Source organism: Pogonomyrmex barbatus, unplaced genomic scaffold (genome assembly GCF_055798465.1).
Source record: "Pogonomyrmex barbatus isolate J1 unplaced genomic scaffold, ASM5579846v1 scaffold18, whole genome shotgun sequence".
In the NCBI taxonomy this organism is placed as follows: Eukaryota; Metazoa; Arthropoda; class Insecta; order Hymenoptera; family Formicidae; genus Pogonomyrmex; species Pogonomyrmex barbatus.
In genome coordinates this window covers 3,587,735-3,605,982 of record NW_028297114.1, presented here as the reverse complement: position 1 = coordinate 3,605,982, position 18,248 = coordinate 3,587,735, and the positions used below count along the sequence as shown (strand labels likewise).

At 39.0% G+C, this 18,248-nt stretch overlaps 1 protein-coding gene across 3 annotated transcripts in view; it reads left to right on the top strand.

The window, feature by feature from the left end:
• The first annotated feature begins 763 nt into the window (after positions 1-763).
• Positions 764-18,248, top strand: part of osp (myosin phosphatase Rho interacting protein outspread) — a 171,847-nt gene continuing 154,362 nt past the window's right edge. The window contains exon 1 of one of the 3 annotated variants that reach the window (XM_089074922.1): positions 764-2,582. In XM_089074922.1, coding sequence (XP_088931048.1) covers positions 2,439-2,582 — 144 coding nt within the window. In that variant the 5' untranslated portion in view covers positions 764-2,438. The remainder of the gene's footprint in view (positions 2,583-18,248) is intronic. The other 2 variants (XM_089074921.1, XM_011645984.3) reach the window with 2 other exon arrangements.

Sequence of the window (18,248 nt, the reverse complement as noted above, 5' to 3'; positions counted from 1 at the left end):
TTTAAATTAATTTGGTTCAGTTTTAAATTCGTTGCCAATTAAAATAAAAAAACTATTATTATATTTTCTATATAAAAACGTACCAAAAAGAAGTATCGATTTACGAATGAAATTATCGATTATTATATCGATTATATTAATATTATCATTGTTATTATAAGAATTGATCGACTAGTCGCGCCACTATTAGGCATAATACTATGTTTCATTTGTTTACGCCATATTTGAATTTTTCAGCGAACGGACGGAGTGGATTATCGATCGCGTGGATCCGTTTACTTAATCGTCAGTTTTCGCAGATTCGCGCGAGCGATCTCATCGAAGAAGCATGTAAGTCCATTTCCTCCTGCATTTATCTTTTCGCGTTTAAAGTCGAACAGATATTTACGGAATTTCAGAGAGAAGAAAGAAAAAAACGAAGACTATGCGCGGAAAGTACGAACGAGACGAGCGGATACTTTACGATACATGACCAATCCATTTGTTTCATTCGTATTTTTTGCGCATTTCGCGTTTCGTAGCGTATTATGAGGAAAACGCGCACATCTAGATGTGGAAGGGAAGAAGAGACGGTTGATCGTTGGAATGAAAAAAGGAAAACAAAGATGATTTTCTGTTTATTTTATGTTTCCAGGAAAGCGAGAGGCGTCTCGTGCGAATCCCGAGTAGACGCGTCGATACGTTCGCGGAAGTTCGGGCGATTACGCCGTGGTGGCGCGCGGCGTGGGACTATATTCGCGATCGCGGCGCGTAGGGACGCGGCGCGCAGGGCGTTCCACGGTCGGCCGGGCTGAGAGTCGGGAGTAGAGCGCGCAGATAGAATTAAACGGAGCGAGATCGCAGATGGACGTCCGCGCGAGCGTACTGTCACGGGCAGCGCGACGCGCCGTGCCGTCGTCGTCGTTGTAATTTTGCCCGTCGACGAGTGCCTTATCCTGTCGCATATCATATCGTATCGCGTGTGTCATCGACTCGTCGGGGGGGCTCGCGCGCGCGCGCGACCGTGCGTTTCTACTCCGAGATTAGGATTGTGCGAATTCTCTCTTCTCACGTTGATACGTTCGTCCGGGTGCGAACAAATGAATATGTGGACGCGCGCATGAACGAACACAGAACTGTTGGCTGTCATCTGGTGACATTGTATCAAATATAATTGAATTATTGTGAGGTATTATCCCCCCTCCTCTCTGCCGTGACTAATCGCGGATGCCGGTATTTCGAGCGCTCTGAAGCGTGCTGCGAGATCGTCGTTCGCAGTTCTGCGTGAACATCGCGCACGTGCGCCTGTCTCGCGTCTGCGCGCGGTGAGTGACATGTTTTCGAATTTCCGACGGCGATCGGTGGCAGTTGACTTGCGTGACAATCGGTGGCGAGAGCGGATTCGGAGTGACGGCGTAAATCCACGTGCTCCACGGGAGTGTCGTACAACAGAGCGGAGCAGGAGCGGGAGCGGGAGCGGGAGCGGGAGCGTAGGTGAGGGGCGGAGAGGCGAGGTCGTGGCCGCCGCTGTCGCCGCCGCCACTGCCGCGTCGATCGAACGGTGGGATACGTACGAGAGGTGCGCGCGAGTAAGTGTGTGAGTTACGCGTCGAGTGGGGGCGAGGCGAGTGTTTCGACCGGATAACACTGACAGTCGACGAGAAGTCAGGGTGTTGTACGCGCGGGTGTACATATACGCGGCTGCGCTGCGCTCGGCTCGCGGTGTCCCGTGCAAATCGCGAGAGGCGTGATCGTGTAAATACACGCAACGCGACGCGAGTCAACGATTCGTGGATCGAGATCGACGAAAACTGCATCGTTCGCGAGTGCGAGATTCATCTCGTATTTTTTGCGCATTCTTCCGACAGCGGAATATCCGAACGCGAGCGCGGACATTTCTGCGAGAACGGTGGATTTAGCTTAGAACGAGGAGGAATCTCACGAGTGCGACAGGTGAATCCTCGTGATCCGACGCGGGTGACATTCTCGCCGAGAACAGCTGGCGGCGAATCTCTCTGTCTCTCTTTCTCGGGAAACATCACCGGCACGTTCATCGACGCGTCAACGACCTCGGCCTCGTCCGCGATCCCGTAAAGGAGCTTCCGTCGAGTGGTGCGCGCGTTATCGTTGTGCGAGATTGCCTGGCGTTTCGCGTATTGAAGCAGAGGTGCCCCGGCACTTCGTCTCCGAAGGACCGCGTATTGTGTTTATGTGTGTGTGACCTTAGACGTGAAAAGTGACACTTGGCGCGAGTAAAGCGGGAGTAAACAGTTCCTGGAAGTTAGCGGTTCCCGACGACGCACGCTCGTCGCGAGGAAACGGAACCGGTGCCGGCGCGCGCGAGAGCAACGGAAGCGGGAGAGAAACCGGAGGTGGATCAGCGCGGCGAGGGCGAGAAAGGAAGAAGGGCGATGCTGTGTCTCGGCTGCTGCGATCGCGGTTAATTCGCACGTGTCGCGATGTCGGGTGGCACGGCGGGCGGCGTCCGCGGCACCGGCGCCGAGTGCAGGAAGTTCGCGCCGAACATATTCAACAAGAGCAAGTGCAGCAGCTGCTTCAAGCAGAAGGAGGAGCACAGCGCGGAGGCTCTGGAATGCAACAGGGTGAGTTTTGCTTGATGGAGGATCCTTTCATCTCCGTTCCTCCATGACCCTCTTTCTCACTCTTTTCGGCTCCTCCTCTTTCGCTACCGCGCTCCTGCCTTTTCCCCGTCTCTCTTTCTCTCTTTCTCTTGCTTACATAATTATGTATATATATGATTATAATCATCAAATGTTAACTCAAAAGATTTGTCACATTTGACGAACAAAGTTGAGGATAAATTTGTGCAATTTGAGAAGGAACGCTTGTTATTTCAAATAGCCGTCATTAGCTTCAAAATTTTTCGTAATCTTCTTTCGAATATTCCGATTCGCTTTAAAACAGAATTTAATGAACACACAAAAATCTCGGAAATTTTTGCACTTAAAAATTCATTTTTTTCACTGAGCATAGTTCGAGATTCTTTCTTTGCCGAGATTTATCTCGTGTTATTATGATTAATTGCGTACAAGTGAGACATGAGACATTAATCTTAAATTAATAAATGTATACATCTTCTTTATGTAATGTATATGTATGTATATTATTGTATGCTCTGCTATACTCTTCAATCCGGAGCATTTGTGCTCTAAGATACAATAAGTGCTTCTCTGTTTCTCTTCTTGTCTCTCTTCCGATGTGATCTTCTGTTTCTTTCCTTCTCCCGCAATGGAGCGCTTGAGTCGTCTTTCCTCGTCACTCACCCTCGAATTCCTGCTCGGGCGGAGAGAAGGAACGCAGGTCCTATCGCTGTCAGGACGTCGATGTTATGTAAGATGCGTCGTGACCGTTGTTCGCAAATCGCTTCGTGAACGCGACGCACGTTTCGTTTACTTGTCCTTCAAAGCGACATCCGATCTTCCTGCTCGTTTGCACCACGGTAGTTGCGGTTCATTAACTTTACCTAGCCATCGCGCCGCGCCTTTCTAGAGATTCATGCAACAAGAATGATGAGTTTATTCGATCGAAGTTATAGTGCCGCGAGCTGCCGTTTAAATTATTATGCAATTTACGTATTGTGTATAAAATCCGAAACAAATAAACGTTTGGAATTTTCGTAAACTGAAAATAAATACAATAGGATATAGATTTCAGACGGGTCATGGCAATTGCGAAATTTCACGTGAACGTAGCGTAACGTATACACGATGCAGATTACCGTTTGACGATTACGTCGAGAATCATGCTACTACACAGTTGCTTGCCGCATCGTCTTTTTTTCACAGCAATTTAATATTTAGACCGCTTTCGATCTCGTGTTGCTTAAGTTCACGTTTTTTATAACGGTTAATCATACGCATATAACGAGCGACAATTACGCGGCAATTTAAGGGCACGTCTTAAGTAAGCGTATTATAAAATCTGGCGTGTTAAAAGAAATTGCACAAGAGCAAAAGAAAATTCTGGGACCGGCTTACCTTAATCATAGCATATGAATTTAATCCATTAGTAATTTCTTTAATCCTATCGTATGAACAATGCTATTATTGAATCAAGTATAATTCCGAAGTTTAAGAGCATAGATATCCAAAATTAATTCTTATATTATCGCATATTATTATTAATTATTACGTTTATCTCTAAAAATTATTTTCATGTAATTCTAACATCGAAATTCGAAAAATCATATTATTTTTAAAGTCAATTTTTATATATTTAAAATCTTTTAACATATACTTTTTTTTAGTATTTATTATTTATAAATAAAGATGGATTGAATATAAAATGAATATAAAAGATAGAGAGATTTTATATACGACACTATAAAAAGAAATTTTTTGAAGTGTTGACTTTCGTGTAGAAATTTAATTTGATTGATAAAAATGATATAGAATACAAATTAAACTCTAATACAAGTAATAAAATCTAATAAAATATATTAAAGATATATATTAAATAAAAGGATTTATACTACAATTACTAGTACTGTATATTGTATACACTATAATTAGAAACAAAAATATATCAAAATACGTAAGAAATATTTAAATATCTGATTTAACTCTAGAATAAGAATATTTAAAGACTGTTTTGTTTTTTGATTTGAAAGTACGTATATCGAAAGTATGTATCACGATCGAGAATACAAATACGGCTTCCGGTGCGAGGGTACATCAACGAGAAGGGGTCTTTCTGCTTTTTTTTGTCTCGTATAATTTTTATTTACGATACAGTGTTCAGCGATCACAGCGAACGAGCCCATGAAAATCATGGGAGAGAGATATATTGAAAGATAGAAAGAGAAACGGAAAAAAAGAGAAACTGAGACAGGAACGGAAACATCATAGGAACATTAAAAATCAATTCGTACTGTACGATGTTGAGGGTAGAGGAAGAACGCGATAGCGGAATTGTTGTCACTTCGTTAATGCGTATTTTTTCTGAACGTGAAATCGCTTTTTTATATCCAGTCGTTATTTTACCGTTCGTTTTAATGATTCATTAATTGTTGAAGTTAATTGTGCTATCTTTTAACTAAAATTATAATAATGCAAGGAATTGCCATTTGCACGAAATTATATTTTTTGATATGTGATTGGAAAAAAGCGTGCTTTATTTATTTTTTCCTAATAGTAAATTTAGAGCAAGTATTCGAAAATTTCTGAATATCAGAGAAGTGAAAGAGAAAGAATTGAAGCAGGCAAGGTTTCAAGTTTTTTTATAATACATTTATCAATGTTCGAACTTTTTTATCATGTGTAAATTTCATGTTGACGCTCTTGCAATATGCCTGAATTAAATAAATACTATTTCTATTTATTTCATTTTTTATTATGTTAATAATTATTAATGATGACTTTAAAACAAGATTGAAGAATAACATATTAAGAAAGGAAATTTTTCGCTCACATTTTTCGACACTGATATTTTCTTGTTTGATTGCAAAAATTGCATAATTTTTGTAATATGTAGGATTAAATCGAAGTTTTCGTTATCGTGTTAAGTCTAGTCTAATCTCAAGATGGATTTTATCATTTCGCATATTTCGGGATAAAATTGGCGGATTAAATTTGTTCGCGTGCGCGTTCAGTGTTCGTCGATGCGCGGTTTATTTCGGCGGGCCTTGCGCCGTTGCAAAATTTCGGAATGTCGGCAGCCTTGCGACCTGTTCCCAGTGCATTCCAGCCATCTCTTCCTCCAGCATCCCCTACGAGGGAAGAGGCCCCCTCCGAGAGTTGTTGGCCTGTCGGCTTTCGCATGGATGCGGTATCTCTGTATCGGTTTATTCTCCCCATCTTGCTTCCCTTTTTCACACGAGCTGTCTCTCTCTCCTCTCTCTCTGTCTCTCTCTCTCTCTCTCTCTCTCTCTCTCTCTCTCTCTCCGTCTCTCCCGCATGATCGCAAATAACGTATGCATACGCGACGCAATATTTCTTTACCCGTTAGCCGTAGCATGATCCTCCCGGTAAGTTCACGTTTCGGTAATCGCGATAGATGGAGAGAAGAAAAGAAAGAAATCGAATTAATTCATTGATCAGACGAAAGTATAATACTGTTTTATTTGGTATGTGAATACTTGTCAAATTATGTAAATCGCTCCGTGAGATTTCGTATCTCAGCGGGTAAGAAGGAAAAAGAGTTGATTTTTTTATTTGTCTTCGCAAGGAGATATTTCCAGAGCCGCACATATCTCATTTGTGTATCGTAAGATCTAATTTCAGCGAGCAATGCGAGAATATACAATCGTACCACACGATAGAAATACGATTAACAAAAGAAATCGGTCTTATTACGCGCGTATGTACGTTCTTGTTCTTGACTAAAGAGACCCTTGGGCCATGCTCGCTCGTGACCGGCCATTATCGGCGTGCAACTTGGTATTTTCAGAGTCCGATTACTTCTTCGTGAGCGCCTTCGTAAGTGCCTTCGAGAAATAATTTCCTGGGGTGAGAGAGCTCGAGACGCGGTTGGGACGTACCTTAAATTTTGATCCGGTGAAACGATTCCGAGACGTCTTACGGTACCTCGGGCTTCCTCCTGGCTTTTTCGAATATCTTCTCTTGCTATCAAATTTCTGATACCTCGCGAATAATCTTTTTTCATTCACATCTTTAACTTAATGGCTCGATATCTCGGATTAATTATAATCTGAAAATGTTTTATTACTTGCTCCCAGTTTTAGAAGGAAATCTTTTAAAATTGTTGAAATCCGATGGATCTATTAACTTTTTTAATAACGTTGTATTGAGTAAAGTTAATACAGCTGGATTAATCGTCGTCATTTTGTACGATCTTTGAACTTTATACTTGAAAAATTATGCATTTATATAACATGCAGCAACTTTGTTTTCCAATTTAGTGACGCGAGCATTTCGATGGGCGCCCGATAGTTAATTAACAGCGGTTACGATCGAAAAGAAATTCCGGATTCTCCGATTTGATTGATGGCAATTAACGTGCGCTATTACACAACCGACATTGGTAACTTTTTTTGTTCTTCCCTTTATCTCTTCTTTCTTGCTCCGTCTCGTTGATGGGATCTCGCCGCGGTGGTACAGCGATATCTCTCGGCTGAGGAATCGATGCGGATTTAATAGCTTAAAATAGAATTTCACCTTCTAATGAAATCGGACGGCTGGTTGCTTTTAGCGATTAGCGTGCGGAGATAACTCCTACGCTGGAGTCACGTGAAATGGAAAAACCATTAATTATCGTCAATCGAGTCACGAACATTATTGCCGCGCACACGTTCGCAGTACATTTTTTTTTGCTTCACTGCGCTATTGTATACCGTGAAAAAAATTGTTAAAGGAGCTAAATATTATATTCATCAATTATGGAAATGTGAAGTGAAACTTTTGATACGTTAGAAAGATAAGAACGAAATGCGTATTTATTTTAAACGAGGTATGAATATATACTCTATATATACTACTACGTTGCATCGTAGCGGAATGTTTCTCATTAACATCTTTTTACGTTGTTTATTGCACAATTTTATTATGAAAACTTCTTCTTCGTAAACAAGTAAAGAAGGTCACGCGAATTAACATTCCAGTAGTGGCCGAGCTAGTTCTCGGTTTATTGTTCGTATATATTTTTACGATAACGCGCTTGACGCCGTAATCAGGTTTTCACTTTGGTCCGCGAGACGCATTTTTTCCTCTCATGAAGGATAATTTTCGTCGCGAGGTTCTTTTTCTTCGTGTGGAATGGATAATTGGTAATTAAATGCAAAACAAAAAGCTCTTCTTACCGTGTTTTAATTAATATTGTTGAGAGAATATTCGCTGCCTTAATTAGAGTCAAATGAAATATTAATACCACATAGCTGGTATGACCTTTAGGAAAACCGTAAGACGTTGAAACTTGGCTGAAAAGCAGGCAAAAGGAAGGTATAAAAGTGGAAGCTGTTCACTTCGGTTTGTATGCGCGCGCGAGGCCTGCATAATTGTAATAACGGTTACGCGAAAATGATTACGCGTGACGATGATTTACTTCCCGATGAACGGAGATAAATGTTATCAGTTGCATACGCAGATACGAGATCCCGATTTAACCATATTGCAAATTGTTAATTTTAGCTTTACTTAACTTTTTTTAAAGCATCACTCCGTTTTTTTAACTCTTAATATTTAATTTTGTCAAATATTAATTTTGCTGAATTTTTATCTAAAATTTGAATTTCACATTGTTTACAATAGATGTTTGCAAAATCATTGTGCATAAATGATACAAGAAAAACTATTGTTATTGAGAGGCCATAACTTCAAGTCTACGACATTATAAATTGAGTAAGAGAGATATTCAGTGATTCGACACGACTCGAAACATTCCTCATGATATTTACGATTTCATGATTATATCTACGTACACGTACAATACGTACAATACGAGATAGCATGGATATATCCGGCGTGCTCGCTGAATATAAATTTCTCTTTAAAAGCGTCTGCTGCTTTTGTCATGCTCGCCAGAAATTATTAATATAAACGATAAAGATCATATCAGACAGAAAATATCGTTATGTTGCATAGTGTCGAAAAGAAATTTTATTTATATTTTTTAGCAATGTTCTGTTTCTTTTATGTTACATGTATATAATATGACAAGTACTTAATATTTCTTCTTGTAATAATCTCTAAGTAGATTTTGTCTTAATAATTTCTGGAATGAATGTAAAATACTGATTGTTTATTAGAGTTCTTTTTAAATTCTTGCGACAGTCTTTATCTTACACGTTGATCGAAATTCACCGAAGACTTCTTGCGAAGGGTAACTGTTGAAATTTATAAACGTGAATTTAAACGTAAAGCGTAAATTAGCGTGCGTTATGGTAATCAAAATATAGGCTTATGTTGTTATGCGTTATATACGTAATAGTTATCACCGCGAATTTATATGGTGTTGAATTCATGCAGTTTTGTGTTTTCAAGAAGCATTAGTAGGCAGAAAAACGTTCGTTACTCGATGAGAATTTTGGGCTTGTTGACACACAAACAATTTTTTACAATATTGAAAAGATATCTTAAAATAATACTTTATTTTTACTTAAAGTACATTTAAATATTAAACATGAATTATCTTATACTTTATTTGTGAAACTTGATTTTTATTTATTTTTTTATATTTTGAGATTTTAAGATTTTAATCTTTTTTTTCTTGTTTTTAAATCTCATTCGAATTTTAATAAATCGTTAATAGCTAATTTTTGAAATATCCTTTAATTTAATTTATTAAAATTTATATTTTGTATTACCTTGACAGTTTATTTTAATGTCTAATAAGTATCAATTTATTAAATTTCTATAAAGTTAATATTGTTACGTTATAACACTAGAAATAATAGAGACATATAATAATAATAATAATAATAATAATAATAATAATAATATAAAATATGCACAAACATCTATTCTTTTTATTATAAAAAGGAATTTGTGAGTTCTGCGCATATTCCAGTTTTAGAGATCGATATTTTTTGCGGTTTTACGATTGTATTCTCGGTATGGGGCACCGGTTATGTTTTTTTATTTTCTCGCAGTTTATTCCAGTCTTTGCGTGCCGGTCGGTCGAAACTTCATCCGTTCCACATGCATAACCTGTCCATTGTTAGCCGCATATTTAGTTAGCTTGCAACGTAAGCTATGAGCGAAGTACTGTTATGACCGGTGATATATGCATGACGTATCACTCGGTCGATCTCGATATTTGTTTCTCGCCTTCGGAACTGCGAGGCTTTGAGGACCGTCGTTTAAATTACAAGCGGAAACACCGTGGCGGCGATAAAGCGAATGTCTCTATGTACGCAGCTCGTTTTACATCGGGATGGAAGGGCGCGATAAATCGCTATTACTTAGGCACGAGCTGCTCCATCACTCTCTTCTTTCCGTCAAGCTGCGCTTGTAACGCGTTCATTCGCTACTTTACACGTTTCCTTTGACAAATGTCGATGCGCGCACATAACACGATAACATATATTTCTATTTTAATAACGATAAATTAGATAGCATATTAGTGTGGAGATAAACCATATAGCGGTTCGGTCTTGTTAAAAATAATGTAGGAATAAATTAACGGTTTATAGTTTTGACTTCTCATTCAATGATGACGTCCGATTTCAGAGATATCCTCGTCTAAATTTGAATATTTATTATTAGCAAAATGTATAGATTAATATTAGAAGATTGAGACCGATGACGTTGTAATAAATAAATAAAAAGAGATTGTGAGAAAATTGCCTTTACAGTAACGTTTATCCTCCGAAGTATCTCGTGATTGGCGATTCCGATCGATGACGAACCGAAAGTAACCACCGCCATTCTTAATGTGTTGTTGTAAAAAGGCTGAAAGTTGCAAAAACAGGTAACCAGTCGTAACGGTATACGATATGTATAGCAGGAAAGGAGAGAAAGAGAAGAGAGAAAAGAGGGGAGAGAGAGAGGGGAACGGAGAGGGAGAGAGAAGAAGAGAAACAGACTCGAGCGCGATGACGCTAAATGAAATTGCCTGTACATTGTTCCTAGTGAATGGAAGCAACGACGACGAGGTGGGCCGCTGCCTTACGGTGCATTCATCCTCGATCGGATAGCCCCCGGCCGATTAATCGAGTCCGGTAGAGCGAGAAGAGAGAGAGAGAGAGAGAGAGAGAGAGAGAGAGAGAGAGAGAGAGAGAGAGAGAGAGAGAGAGAGAGAGGGAGGGAGGGAGAGATGTATATGTACACTCTCCTTCTTTCCGTTGAATCGAAGCTTTTTCCTCGCGCAACCTTCGCCGGCTTCGTCCATAGAAGCCGTCGTGTGCGTATCTCTCTACCTTTATAAGGGCTTCATTGAAAACTTGGCCGATCCGCGCAAAATCAGCCATTCGGAATCGATGCGATTTTACGCGTTAGATCTTTCCGCCGATCGTCACGAAAGATCTATTACTAATGTTTTGTCGGAAATTACTGTAGATTTGTAACGCAAAATTTTTCTCGAGGTATTAAAAGCGCGCGTTTAATTCAAGTAAATCGAGCAGCGAGTGAGAAAGATCGCTTTAGAGTGATCGAAGTGTCATCCTGTCATCCTTTTTAACTTTAATTATATTTCTCTCTCTTTCTTTGTAATCTATACTAAATCTATATTTATAATTAGAAGGCTGCTTCTGAGACATCGTGTATATTTAATAAACGTGCTGTAAACAATTACTCTGAGATCTCAGCCGGCGTAATCACCTGTCAGAACGTAAGAAAAATATGCCACTATCGTCGACGAGACCATGTCGGGTATCATTAATTTCAATGAGCGATAAAGCCCTCGCCGCTCTTATTGAGCTCCGTTCGAGCGTTATCGCACTCTTGAAAGCCACCCATATTCGTAGATCATTTAACCAGAAGTTGATGAATCGAATCCAATTTCATTGGCCGCTTCCAAATGCCCAAGAAATATAAAAGATACAATTATGAGACCTAATCTATCATGTTTTTGTTAAGATACATTGACACAATTTATTAATATGTTCGTCACTGATAAAGCATTCGAGTGACATATATATATATATATATATATATATATAAAATATATATATATATATTTTTTTTTTTTTCTGTACATTTACTATGTACATATTTATTTTTATCATATCTTTTTGCGTTGGGACATCTAAAACGTATCTCATGTTTCCTACAAAATTTTGCTAATATTTGATTTTGTCGCATATTCCTTATTATTTTTTTTTTTCGCAAATTCGAAATTAAGTAGGAAAAGGCGTACATGGTTTTTCTACGACTTTTCTCGAGAGTTCCGGGAAAATCTGTGTTTCTACTTGAACGAGAGTCTCCGCGCTGGCTGGACTTTACATTTACGGAGTTTCTCTTAACGAGAAATTCTCGTTCTCGGTAGCGCGATTTCCGCGTATTTACTTCAGTATCGGTGACATGTGTATATGGAGGAGAGAGAAAGGGAATAAGAATACTTACTTGACCATCTCTCCTGTCTAGAGAGATGGGTTTCTTCTTGCCCCACCCGAGAAATCTTGTCTATGATCCCGACCTGAGGTACCCTTCTCTCAAATTATAGACCTCATACGGGCGATACTCAATCGTTTTTCTGCAGTAGTGGACGGATCGCCGTCGAAGATTAGAAGAGATATCTGAGCACTTGCGTTACGGGAGGGAATGAGAAAGCGGCCGAAGAGCACTCTTTCGAGTGCTCTTTGTGGACGCCAGTGACATCAAATTAACTTCTAACTTTCTATCTCGCGTCGTCTTGCCGATGTCACGACGATTCCGCGGTGATCTTTCGAGCAGTTCATTTTGAAAAGTGTGCCGCGCTTTCCCGCAATTTGTGAACGATAAAAATCGCATTTCGATCCGTTATTCAATCTGCGTATAATTGAAATAATTTTTATAACATAAGCTGTCTCTTTGTGAATCCATTTTCGTATAAATTGAAGGATAATATTAAGCATTAACATCTTTAATCTTTATTTGACGAATATTTCATTGAGTTTTTTACTGTTATATTAATGTTACATTTTTGTCCAGTAAATTTAGTACACAATTTGTGATAAATCTCATGTAAACCCGATAATCTTTTTCAGAATACTTAGTTGAGAAAAATTTCTTTTCACACATACACGTACCATGTACACAGACATACGCTCGCGTCAGTTTTCGCTCGCGATCCTCTCATGCGGTGGTGATACGCGTTGCGCAACGTATAGAAAAAGCATTAGAAGAGACAAAAACTTAATACTCTTCGTCATCCATCTTTTCGACGAGGCTTATAAACGAACGTCTCGCGTTCAGAATCGCGCGCTAAGGCGTGCTTTAGAGAGGAGGGAAGCTGGGATGATGGATGGTGGGGCCGTGAACAAAATGAAACGGTCGGAGAGCTGTTTGCTGCTCTTCGGGCGACATCCTCTTCGGGATCAGTGTGATATTTTGTCTTCTCTTTCGCGTCGTCGTCACCACCACAACCACCATCGCCGTCAACCATTTATCCTCTTCCAATGTTCCTCCTCGTGCTGACCACCTCGTGCTGACCACCTCGTGCAATTAGTCTCACGGTCACGGCAAGGACATCCACTTCGTGATAGGCTAAACACAAGTCGGCTGCTCTATGAAATATTGCCTACTGATCTGAGAGAGGAACCCAGCCGGCGTTGCCCGTTGGAATCGGACGGATAATTTGCGATCGTTATGACGAAACGACTATTAGGTCCTTGTCGCACCACGCCTTGTTTCGATAGGCGAAACTCAGTTTTAGCAGTCTGATAATCTCTAATCTATCTTATGCAGCCAGATTATCACGTATTTCATTAAGCTGTGTTAGTATACATGTATGCTTTCTATTTCCTTTATTCTATCTCTATCCATTTTTTAAAATATATATTCCAGTTTTATAATATTCACCTCTATTCAATTATAGTCTTGATGAGCCTATTCAATGTTAATTAGTCCCGATCATATAACTCGTATTGCCTTTAGTTTGCACTATATTTAGTGGACGCTCTCTACAGTCAGGGCAATTTCTTGCGTTTCTTTACAATTGATGTAACAGCCGCGAGCTGCCTCGTATAATCGCATATTTATGCCTAGCGCGATTGGATAACTCATCTCATCAGGTATAAGAGTCGCCGCGACTGTATGCAAGCGTTGTATGCGAATACCGATTTATAAGTCGATCAAGTTCGATGCGATGTGGATGATTATCTGCAATCGAGTCGGCATAACATACTGCCAGATCTTGTTCTCTCGATGCTTCGCTACTTCCTCTCTCTCTTGTTCCCTCGTTGTGATACCTCATCGCAACGATACATCGCCATCGATATGATATTTTACGTATGCAATGTTTCTACTAAAATATATCATTTATACTAAAATATATAATATTATACAGAAGAAAATCAGTCTTAAATCATTATACATATTAATATATAAGTAATATTAATAATCTTCTTAGAAACATTTTAATCTTGATTTGATTGAATTTTTCTATTGATGTAATGTTAAGTATATGTAATGTTAAGTATAGGTATAAGTAAAAATATTATGATTTTCACATAGAAGATTTTTAGTTGGGCAAAATAATCCTTGCATCAATTTGATTTGATTTAAGACTAATTTTTTTTTTTGTATAAACTTCAGATATTAGAAAAGCAGTCGAAAATGTTGCTTTTCATTTATTATGAAAGTTCTTAAATATATAAAATTAATTAAAGGCACTTTTCGAAATTTTAAAAATTTGTAGCATTCTAAACTTAATAGAAAATCAAATATTTCTTATTTAATTGTATTTGAGCTTAAAAAAATTATTGGTTCAGAAATCATGAATAATTATTAATTATAATTTATCTGAGGATTTCTCTTTTATTACCAGTATTTTCACAGAGATGTTCATTGCAGGAAGATTGATCGCCAACTGTGAAAATCTCGTCATTTTAAGAAAGCACGGTCCATGTCTATCTGAATGTTTGACAATTTTGCACAGTCACCTAATTTTTCTAACTCTCACATTCTTCGCAGTTATCTATTACAGTCGATCTAAGAGTCGAAGTGTCTCGGCATCGCGTCCGTTCTCTCGTGTCCAACCAATCCCTCCGCGTCTTCGACCTCGTTCGTAAGGCTTCCTCATTTGTCGTCGCATACCCGGAGGAGACTCGACTTGACGATAGGTCACTCCGCGAAGATTGTAAAAGCCGCGGCATATGTTCCACCGGGCGTATCCCTCTCACGGCAGGTCTTAGATCTTATCTGACCTTGCCGTTGGTGCATAAGCGATTTATAAATAATGTATGGACCGTTTATTTATACGGGCGTGCACACACGCGTCTTGTCGACCAAGTGGGCCGTGGAAGGAGCGTAGGAATAAAAAGGAGTGGGTAAAAGGGAGAAAGGAGGATGGTGGAGGCGTACTCGGTGGTATAACCGATATTTCTCGTATCGATACCTTGCCATTCATTCGGACGATCTCTCTTCCTTCCTTCTCTCCCTTTTTCACTCGTCGACATCGACGTGCGGCCGATTATCGTTCCCGTGACAATATCAGACGGCGCGTCGCTGCTTCTCGTGTACCGTAATACAGGCAAGAAATTGCACAGTTCCGGGATTTTGTTGTTCCTGTTTTATGACGCGACCGACGCGACCGAAATCGTCGATGAGGCACTCGACGGATCGAGCTCGTCTCATCATGGTCCATCTATATAACTGCGAAAAGAGGTAGGGAAGCAGATACCGAGAAACGGAAGAGCCAGTTTTCCGTTTTGACCTCTTGAAACAGGTTCAAAAGAATCCGCAGGCTCATCATTCGTCATGTTCATAAGCAAAAGAATAAATACAACACAATGCGTTTTCTACGATTTCAAAAGTATTGAAAGCTCTCATTTATTATTAAGAAAAAATTTCTTTGTATAGCTGTAGCAAAAATTTCTTAATATCTATATAATTTAGGTTGATTTTGTATCTTTCTGAATTTATTATTATTAGGAAAAAAATTACGTAAGACATAATATATGTATTATATAGATAAAATATTTTAATTGTAATATTTTAATATAATTTCTATTAATGTATTTAACGTAATAAAAGATATAATTTTTTTATTAATTGTATAAAACAATTAAATTGTTATGAATTTTATTATGTGAACGATTTATTTTTGCGTGTGATATGATTGCATAAGATATATAAAAATATCGCGCAAGTATTATAAAAATATGAGCAATGTGTGCGTCCGTTCTCGCCGCTATAAAACCTGTTCATTAGCGTGGGATATAATTAAAAATGGAGCATGACGTAGATCGGCGCGAAGCGTAAAGACCGAGTTACGTGAATGAGAAAATATCGATTTTTTGTGGATATCTCGATGATATAAACGGCTTTTTTGAAAGTTGGATAAAAAGTATCCGTTTAATGAGAAACGGTTTCCGATTCTTCGAGGATGCAATCCCGTTCGATGTTCGATACTCACAGTAGAGTTTTTAAATTAATTATTAAACTTATTAATCTTATTCAAAGGGACATAATAGCTGGTATTCCATAATTATTAATTATTTATTTAATATCATTAATTTCATTTTTATTTCTTATTATATAAGAAACATATGCGATATTATTCTTCAATTTAAAAAATTTTTATTTATTAAAAAATTGCAATCTTGGCAATTTAATTTTAGAATTTTCGATTTTAATTAATCTTCAAAGAATACGCTCTTAAAATATCATATGCTAATGGTGTAAGACATGCTATATTATTCATAAATTTAAAATCTGTTTGAGATTATTAGATTCTAAATATGACGAAAGATATTAATATTAACCATTCAAAATATGCAAATTAGACTTAAGAAAATATATGATCCCCTAAATTTATCGTATTTGGAAAAATGTCATGCCGAAGAACTTAGAAAGATAACATGCTATTAGTCTAATGCGCATCTAAGAATTAAGTCCGCTATGATAACCGAAGTTATTCCCACGTTCCTCTTTACCGCCTTCGTCATTGATCTCCGCGGGTGTAACGATCCCTAATTCTAATCCTTCGAGAGAGTCGAGTTGAATATCTCTCCCGTCCGAGCTGCTTTAAACATGGTCAAACATACTGGGGTCGCGTGGGAGCCGTGGACTTTCCACCTGTCCCCGATCTTATCTCGATCCGACGGTGATGTCGGTGCATAGCGTACACGCGCAAACCTCCCGATGCACGTGCATCGTTATGAATGATCGCGCGATGCATACTTTAAAGCGCACCGTGCACCGACTGTCACGACCGACTTCGAAAGTGGTCCCATTTTGACATTTGGTATCGTGTCTTCGGCAGAAATCGTAAAGCAGGAAATCTCGTTTTTAATCTCGACCGATGATTTTGCTGATTTAATCATCTGCTAATTAATTTAAAAGAGCACGTTTAATTTATTTTATCTCGGAACTCTCTTCTCTCCCGACTTTCGCAGTAAATATTTATTTCCACGTTCTCTTTTCTCAAAATCTATAATTATACATCATTAAATTATAACACGTGTAATTATAGGAATAAATTATTATAATATATAATTATAGGAAATTTTATTTACGAAAAAAATTGTGTCTCCTGCCAGTTAAACATCGTTCTAAATCTGATATATGTACGCTTCGGGAAGTTAATTCTAGAAACATGTCCATACACACACACACACACACACACACACACACACACACACACACACACACACACACACACACACACACTTGTATCTCGAGCTAAACGTTTCTGCAAGGAAAAATCTGTAATAGTTGCGCAGTTAGAGTTGGAATTTCGCGTGCTCTGCTTTTCATTTCCGTATGATTTACGGCACGGGCTCCACGTTGCCGTGGTTGGACGCGGTGGTCGTAACACGATTGTGTTATGTGGAACTTTCCACCTGCTCCCTGGGATGTTATCTCACGTGGTGAAACGTGAGCGGCGTGTATGCACGTGTGGGCCCTCGCGATCGGTGTGCATCCGATGGCGCGCGGATGGAGAGCGCGCATGTGCGCAAGATTAATTAATATCGCAATATCGCCCCGCCGCCGTCGCCGTCGCTGTCGCCGTCGCCGTCGCCGTCGTCGTCGTCGTCGTCGTCGTCGTCGTCGTCGTCGTCGTCGCCGCCGCCGCTGCCGCCGCCGTTGCAGCTGCGCAAATGACAAATTGGAGAAAGCGAGCTCGAAGAATATTGCTGTGGTCCCATCGGGCAGGCACGTCATCGTGATAAAGGTAGCGTAAGAAGATTATGCCCCGTCGGAACCTTGAGTGCGTCTCTGTTACGAGGTCGATGTCTTTTCTCCTCGTCCGATCCCAAAGAACCTGAAAGTCCGCTTCGATCGTCGACCGAAGTGAAAAACTTTGATTCGTGTGGTCTTCCGTGCACAAGCCGCTCTCGTAGAAAAAAGAAATACTATGCTTTTTCTTTGTTTGAGTTGCTTTGGTATTAAAATATATTTCGCGAAACTGGGAGAAAAGAGGACAATTTATTAGGAAAATTTAGAAGAATTTTGAAATAGAAAATTTATTTAATGAAATTGAAAATTAAATGTTCATATATGTTTATATGTTCATATATACTGCTGAAGATGTTTTTAAAATTTTATTTTTCTATTTTTTACACGGAAAAAGTTTGATTGGCCATACAAAAATTTTGATTAAAAATAAACGAATTAGAAATTTCGAAAATATCAAATTTCTGTTTAAATTAATTAGAAGTTCTATTAGTTTAAATTGAATTTTGATAACGTCAACTGGAACTTCTGCCT